This window comes from Notothenia coriiceps, unplaced genomic scaffold (assembly GCF_000735185.1).
Source record: "Notothenia coriiceps isolate Sejong01 unplaced genomic scaffold, NC01 NC01_scaffold00027941, whole genome shotgun sequence".
Taxonomy (NCBI): domain Eukaryota; kingdom Metazoa; phylum Chordata; class Actinopteri; order Perciformes; family Nototheniidae; genus Notothenia; species Notothenia coriiceps.
Genome location: NW_011360642.1, coordinates 7747 through 16536, shown reverse-complemented (window position 1 = coordinate 16536; position 8790 = coordinate 7747). Strand labels below are relative to the sequence as shown.

The following is an 8790-nucleotide window of genomic DNA, read 5'->3' as shown; positions in this document are numbered from 1 at the left end:
TGTGAGTTAAAACTGCGTATGTAGTTATTTGAAATCCAGGTGACTTTAAAAAGCCAATGCAGTATCACCATAGTACCATAGTAACTGCTGACTGGCAACAGCAAAACCTTTTAATCAGCGCCACCTGCTGGAAAATTGACAGACCTGCATGTTGTCCATTAGTCTGTGTGGAAACTATGGTGGAAACCTGGTGGAAACCTGGTGGAAACCGAAACACACGTATTCTTAGTAGGCGCGCGCACACACACACACACACACACACACACACACACACACACACACACACACACACACACACACACACACACACACACAGTGGGCCAGGGATGTGTATATACAATGGTAATTCCCTTGATTCCAACCATGATTCCAACAAGCCGGGATACGCCTTAACTCAAACCAAGCCAACCCCGCTATTCAACCCGGCAAGGGATCCGTATTGTGTAAATATGACGTCACGTTCTCGTTGTAACTCTCGTTGTAATCGGAGCGGCTTGGGAACACATCTACAGCAGTAACATGCAACATACACATTAATGCAGCAGCAATATTAATAGAGAAACATCAGACATAATAGCAAAATACTGAAAGGGAACATTTTATTGCACCAGGAGCTATCTTGGGACTTTTACTGCGACAACGTTGAATTGCCTGTGAATAAAAAATAAACCATAGTGTTGGTGATCTACAGTGTTGTCGTTCTTCTTTGAACAGCAAGACCGCTAACACCCTATTTTAACAATCACACTCCCTGTAATTGACATAATTAATAGATAGTGTAGCTTCTCACCATCATTTGCTGTGGCCCACTGATTTGACGTTCTATTTCGTATATGGCTTCGCCCTCTAAGGCTATCGCTATTGGGTAATCCCCCTGCGCCCCCGCGCAGCACTGAAACACTTGTAGTCCACGCCCACCCGCAAGGTGGGCTCCACCTTCGGGCTTCCTTCCGGTATAAATAGGAAGGAGGCCCGACAATCTGCTCCCTCTTTTCTTCAGCAAACCACGGCAGTTACTGAAGCACAGAACTATTAATCATCATGAGCAACAACTGCATCCGAGGTTGTCCCTCATGTGGCTCAGGATATATCATGAGCTATGAGCAGCACACAATGTGCGAATCCTGCCTGGGGCNCTTTTATACATCAACATGTGTCCCCTCCCCTCTGTGTAAAGAGATTCTGAAAGTTTCAGGAAAAAAGATTAAAATGAGCTGAACAGATTTAGGCCACTTTATGATGTCATAACAATTGGCTTGTGTAACCATTAGCCAATAACCAACCAAGGTAACACCCCCCCCCCCCGACACCTTATCACCTGAATCTCCCCCTCGAGCACCATTGTGTTATTGTTAACCAAATATCTCGCAGAGGGGCGTGGAGAGAGAATGAGCACGTTTGAAACAGGGATGCTACAATGCATGATCTCTTTGGTATTTCGAGCCAAACACTTCAGAGAAATGTTTGTATATAACTAAGAACTATGATATATTGATGAAAAACAGTATAATAGGGGACCTTTAATATTTTCTAGTCCAGGGTAATAATCATTCCTGCTCCAAATTCCTAATACAGAACAACCTGTTACATACAGTGACACTTTCCCAGGCTCTAATATATCCTAGCGAACGGCCTTGTTCCTTTTCGTCCTCTGAGTGACCCATTAAAGGCTCTTGGTTGGGTAATTGATTGTCAAAGAGCTGCTTCTGTGGAAAGCAATTCAATTTCCACTGGGCATGTCTTGCCACATTACCAAGAATGGTGCTATTGTTTTGTTGAACGGGCAATGGCACGTAAAGGCAACTCTGTCCGCCAAACTGTCCGAGGCCCATTGACAGAATGTGCACCGTGCAGGCTGGAACCCGGCACTCGGTAACCCTGAGCCATGAGGTGGTCCACTCCTGCTGAGTAATGCTGACAGGGATCTGGAGCTATGGGTTCAATGGGAGTAGTGAACAGGGTCAGTGGGTTTGATTAGCAGTAAATAAGTACGGTACATTTGGCTTGAAAATATCCTATTACTGAGCTTAATAACCCTGTTTTGTGAGCCGCTAACAATGAGCGGAATGTAATGAATGTGCTATTTTGGAGAACTGATGAGATTACATCCAAATTCTGGGAACTTTGTTAATAAGCAACAATGTCTACCTCTCCGATCCATATCTCTGACTGGATTCAATACCAAATTATGGGTAGAAAATTAAGTCTAAACTATGTCAAACTTGCCTGAAATGTATGGATCAATAGGCGCTTTCACACCAAGTACTTTGCCGTACTTAGTCCATCAGAAATTAGTTCATCAGAAGTCTTTAGTTAGTTTAGGCAAATGAAGCCGCTGACGTCACTTCTTCTTCTTCTGCTGCTTTGTGTTTACTGGCAGGCCGCAAACAACTTCACGGCATATACCGCCACCCGAAGTCCCCGACAGGAAGTCCCCAGAGTTGGGGACTGGCTTCAGTAGAAGCTGCTGGGTTATGTCTAGAAAGGATCTGTCTTGTGTAAATATGACGTCACGTTCTCGTTGTAACTCTCGTTGTAATCGGAGCGGCTTGGGAACACATCTACAGCAGTAACATGCAACATACACATTAATGCAGCAGCAATATTAATAGAGAAACATGACATAATAGCAAAATACTGAAAGGGAAAATTGTATTGCACCAGGAGCTATCTTGGGACTTTTACTGCGACAACGTTGAATTGCCTGTGAATAAAAAATAAACCATAGTGTTGGTGATCTACAGTGTTGTCATTCTTCTTTGAACACCAACAAGACTGCTAACACCCTATTTTAACAATCACACTCCCTGTAATTGACATAATTAATAGATAGTTTAGCTTCTCACCATCATTTGCTGTGGCCCACTGATGTTAACGATCGTAAGGCTGCCTGCCAAACGTAAACATTCAGCCACGTGACTTGCAAACTCTCGCGATAGTTTTACACAAGACGGATCCCTTCTAGCCATAACCCGCGAAACCACCAGCTAGCACTTAGCCTTTTACTGTTTGGGACCTTACGAGTCTTGCAGTCCCTACAAACATTACGTTAACCCGCCACATTAAAACGGGAAGAGATCCTTTATCTCCAGGATGTGCTCCGTCCTGGGATGTGATTCATGGCGTCGTGGTGCCAGACGGTTTAAGATACCGGAGGATCCGGAGAGGAGGCTGCAGTGGGTTCAGTTCATCCTGGAAGCCAATGAACAGCGACTTAAGGAATCGTGCTGGACTAAAATCACCATTTGCAATGAACACTTTACTGGAGACTGTTTTGAACCCCTGCCTGGCACGGCCCAGCTCAGGTCCAGTGCTGTCCCATCAGTGTGTGTCAAGTCAGAACCACAGGAACCTATGGAGAGCCCACAATATGTGGTTAGTCTGTATTTATAATAGACGCACACATACAGTGTACACAAGTTACTCATTCCTATTTAACAGCACATCAACGAAATGCCATATATTACTTTTTACCATAGCTATTGACACTGCATTTCGTTTTTGGTGTGTTTGTTTAAATACCACATCTGGCTGGGTAGATTGGGATATCCTCACTAGTGAGCACACAGTTTATCATTACACAGGTTTTTAAAAAGGTTTTTACATTGCCATTCATTTCTCAATGAATACATAACTCATTTATATCTATCATTTAAAAGTAGGCCAGAACCACAGTGCATATATAATTGTCAAGAAGAACAATTTGGTGTGTTCAATGTTTTGGTGTTCATTATTTTATCGATTAAAGTGATGACACACTAACCACCAACCAGGGTTATATTAATGTGTGTGTGCTAAATGCAACATGTAGAGTACATTGTATCCAAATGATTCACTCACTTGTAATTGTTAAATGTTTGTATTGACATGTCTCATATCATTGCAATAACCCCTATGACTGTTGATGTTGTAATTATTGAGCATGTGTCATGTCTTTGTTGGAGACAGTGAATTAAATTAGCAACTACCACTTGCCAAATACAGGATGAATGTTGGCTGTAGCAGTGAGAAGAATTAGGCCATCTGGGCATATTTTTCTTTAGTTTAGGTAATATACTTTTTGTAAAGCAATTCCTGAGTTGAAATTGTCAATTTCTAGTCTGGTTCCACTTATTTAGTCTTTACATCCTACATAGATTTCAGAAGGGACAGAAAATATTTTGTTAGTGGACGGCAGAAATGTTCAGTGACCTGCCATACTGCCATGTGAGGAGGACACATGTATTACCTGTATGTAACCCTGTGTGTCACTTTGTGTAGAAGCCTGAAGAACTAAGTACATGTGATCGTCCATCTTACTATCCTGAAGACTCAGAACTAACTTCAAGGGGTAAGGTTTAACAATACAATTGGTATTAATTCAAATGTATTTTTTTCATGTTTATAATGGTGAAGGTTACATTTAATCTGCAGATGACCAAGAAAGCCCAGCACCAAGTTATGCTTCAGAGACATCTGATTATGGGCAAATGCTACACAACGTTGTGAACATTGATATGATTAGGAAAAAGTAAGTGAATCCTTCTTTACAGTTTTACTTTGATAAAACTAGATGAGACTTTCTAATGTTGTATCTCATATTTTTGATTCACTGATTCCTCAGAGCTGCACTTCTGCAGATGAAAGGGAGGTACGTTGTGAATGAAAAATGTCTCCTCCAGTTGTTCAGCCAAAAGTGCCCGTCATGTGGCTCTAAAGTAAAGACAGAGAAGGTCATCTATGGGGTGCTCATCGTTGTGAACCAAGAGTGCCTTCAGTGTGAGTACAGGAACCAGTGGAAAAGCCAAGTCAATGCCAGTGGCGACACAACTTCAGAGACCCAACAGGTAGGACTTCCATTGTCAGACAAACTAAAACATATCCAAACACTGCTAAGAGCTAAGTCTCCTTTTTTAAATAGATTTGTGCATTCCAATTTTTTTTAATTAAATGAATATGCAAGATACACTCCAATATTTTCACAATTACCTTTTTTATTATTGGAATTTTATGCAGTGGATTTTTGTGTTGACTATTGCTACAATAATCAACACAAAAATAGGTAGAGCTTAAACAATCGGTCAATTGACATACATTTATACAACAGTCAGTGTGGATTTTAGGACTATATTGTAAATCCGATAGTTAAAGTAATTGATCAAGCAGTGAAAAGATGCTTGAACTTCTCAATGGGAGGTTTTGATGATTCTACCTGTTCTATTCTAAAACTGTAAACTGAATATCCTTTGGTTGCTTTGGACAGTTGTGAGTAGAACTAGTTTTGTACTATTATTTGATATCTCAAAGACTGAATGATAAATGAATGAACCAACTCTTTTTTTGTCTGGTTGTAATATTAATCCTGTACTGAACATGTTCACTTTTACTTACTTATACCCATTCTTGTCCTTAAAACTTTTAAGAGCACTGAGGAGAGTGATCCCATGGAGGAATCAGAGGAGTCAGATGATGAAAGTAACTCAGACCAGGACTGGGTTCCAGAGGAGGAACTTTTACTGCTGAACGAGCTTCATGGAGAATCTGAAGCGGAAACCGAATCTGAAGAGGAAGTCGACGGGGTTTGTCCTCCACTTGCCCTCACACACAGTCAGCTCTGCACCGAGTGTGGCACGTTTTTTAATAAACAGAAGTCTCACACATGTAAACACAAAACAAGACCCTATGCTTGCAATACTTGTGGTAGGAGATGTGTTAGTGAGGTCGCACTAAACGCTCACAACAGAATCCACGATGAAAACTATGAACATCCATGCAAATACTGCAATGTTACATTCAAAACAAAAGTGGACAAAATCACTCACGAGCAGATCCACATAACTGAACGAAAACCCTACAAATGTACTGACTGTTCAGAGACATTTACCACAAATAACGCACGCAGATCCCACCTGAGAGTTCACCGCGTCTTAAAATGTCACATCTGCAATCTTGACTTTGCCGAGTCCAATGCTCTTCAGAGACACATAGCTGTGCACACAGGAGTGAAGCGCCATAAGTGTTCAGTGTGCCAACGTGACTTCAGCCAGGCAAGCCACCTGCAATCCCATATGCGTGTTCACACAGGGGAGAGGCCTTTTAAATGCCAGCATTGTGAGCAAAGTTTTAATCACAATGTGAGCCTGAAGAGTCATGTCCAGCGTTACCACTCATCGGGCTCAGGACCTAAACCGAAGAAGGGTAAAATAATAAAAACTGTAAGCAACCCTGGTGATGGTCAGGAGTATGGAAACAAGAGAGACACAGTCTCTGGGTTAGACAACAATATGAAAGAACATGATGATGAAGAAGAGGAGGTGCAGAAGAAGAGAACAGTTAAGCCAAAACGTAAAAAGAAGAGCACAGGTAGACCCGTAGGAAGGCCAAAGAGAAATGAAGAAGGGACTAATGCAAGGCCAGCGAAGAGAAGGCGCTGCAGTGAAAAAGAAAGTGAAGATGAGCCAACAGAAAGCAATGCGTCCTTTGACTCAACAAAGACTGATTGACCCCAAACATTGACTCTGATTTTGAAAAAAAATGGCACAGCAGCCAGAACAATAACATATTAGTGAAGCAAAGGGGAGACCAGGAAATGATTGAAGTGAAGAAACCTAACATTTAAAAAAAGGTTGTTGAGTATTCCTTATGGCAAAATCAGTTTAGGGTGCCATACAAAAGTGTGCTGTTTAATGTTGTATATTTGAACATTTTGAGTATAAACCAATCTTGAGCACAGTTTCTCTTTTCAAACTTCATTGTTTTTAAATGTTAAGACTCAATGACTGTAATGCAACACACATGCATGAATCCTGTTCACTGTTGTGTATAGAGACTAACTGAGTACAAATTAAACTGCTTATGCACAGTGCTTGTTGGTTTTCTTTTCTAAATGTGAAATATTTCACAATGTTGTTATATAAAGTTAATCTCATTTTTTGATTAGAACATAGGACAAACTCACTAGTTAATTCTATATTTTAATGAATATTGTTGTGAGAATATCAACGTTTACACATTAAAACATCTAATTTATTTATACATAATAGCTTCTATGATAAGTGATCCACTGACTCCAAATCAATACTGCTTTACGAACTACACGAGACAAGTAAGGTAGAAACACCTATGTTCATAAGATTTGAACCGCGGTGAATTTAGTTTTAGGTTGGATATTCGACGGACATTCGCGGACCCGCCAGCAGCGTCAGTTTCCCGGACCCGCCGGCAGCGTCAGTTTAACGGGGAGATCTTCTCCGCGAAACGAGGCTTTCACTTAGGGACCATCAACAAATGACATTTACAATTACACAAGAAAAATGTTCTTTTTAATAAATCGACAGCTTCTCGATCGTGTGAATGTGAAGCAAATTCACCCTAGTGCATACATTTATTGAACAAACCTCTTTTTATTGCATTTTAATACTTTAAATAGGTTTTATTAATATTTTTGATGGAAACATTTGCTTATTTCTTCAATAACTTCCAGGTCATGTGACCGATTCACTCAAAATCAGTGCTGGGTCAAAGAACTACACTGGCTGCATAGGACACACCTCTTTTTATTGCATTTTAACACTCTAAATATTTTTATATTAATATTTTGATGGAAAAATTAGCTTATTTCTTCAATACCTTCCAGGTCATGTGACCTAATCACTCAAAATCAATGTTGGGTCAAAGAACTACACTGGCTGCATAGGACACACCTCTTTTTATTGCATTTTAACACTCTAAATATTTTATATTAATATTTTAATGGGAAAATTACCTTATTTCTTCAATACCTTCCAGGTCATGTGACCTAATCACTCAAAATCAATGTTGGGTCAAAGAACTACACTGGCTGCATAGGACACACCTCTTTTTATTGCATTTTAATAGTTTAAATATTTTTATATTAATATTTTGATGGAAAAATGAGCTTATTTCTTCAATACCTTCCAGGTCATGTGACCTAATCACTCAAAATCAATGTTGGGTCAAAGAACTACACTGGCTGCATAGGACACACCTTTTTATTGCATTTTAATAGTTGAAATATGTTATATTAATATTTTGATGGAAAAATGAGCTTATTTCTTCAATACCTTCCAGGTCATGTGACCTAATCACTCAAAATCAATGTTGGGTCAAAGAACTACACTGGCTGCATAGGACACACCTCTTTTTATTGCATTTTAACACTCTAAATATTTTTATATTAATATTTTGATGGAAAAATGAGCTTATTTCTTCAATACCTTCCAGTTCATGTGACCTAATCACTCAAAATCAATGTTGGGTCTTTGTTCAACCTCACACTCAATGGCGTTGGCTAATTTTCTGTGAAGAACTTATATCAGAACACATTTTCAATGACCATGCCACCCACTGTACTACACATTGTATATTACAACAGGAGGTTCGGGGGTAACACCGATGTGGAAATTGTTTGTGTGTGTGTGTGTGTGTGTGTGTGTGTGGTGTGTGTGTGTGGTGTGTGCTGGTGTGTGTGTGTGTGTGTGTCTTATCACAACTGATCAGATGTCCAATTATGCTCTGCTCAGTGGGCCTTGCCACAATGATTTTGGGAAGAGAGAGAAACCATTGACGATTGATGTAGAGGAAGAGGAAGGTGTATCAGCAATGTGGGTCACATTTGAGAATTCTTGGTGCCGACGTGAATTGAAGAACAGGGATTAGATGAGCATCGCTAGGTTACAAAAAAAAGACGAGCCAACAAGCGACAGTCCGCGTCAGCGGCAAAACAACCAAGTATTACTTTCAATTCATGAATTCAGGTTCAAGCGTTTTTATGTTTCATACGAATGCTAC

The 8790-nt window shown here is 40.2% G+C and overlaps 1 protein-coding gene across 1 annotated transcript in view; it reads left to right on the top strand.

Annotated features, from left to right (window-relative positions):
• The first annotated feature begins 2888 nt into the window (after nt 1–2888).
• Nucleotides 2889–8790, top strand: part of LOC104957887 (uncharacterized) — an 11661-nt gene continuing 5759 nt past the window's right edge. The window contains exons 1-5 of the mRNA XM_010785565.1: nt 2889–3375; nt 4261–4330; nt 4414–4510; nt 4604–4826; nt 5403–6481. Coding sequence (XP_010783867.1) covers nt 3094–3375; nt 4261–4330; nt 4414–4510; nt 4604–4826; nt 5403–6481 — 1751 coding nt within the window. The 5' untranslated portion in view covers nt 2889–3093. The remainder of the gene's footprint in view (nt 3376–4260; nt 4331–4413; nt 4511–4603; nt 4827–5402; nt 6482–8790) is intronic.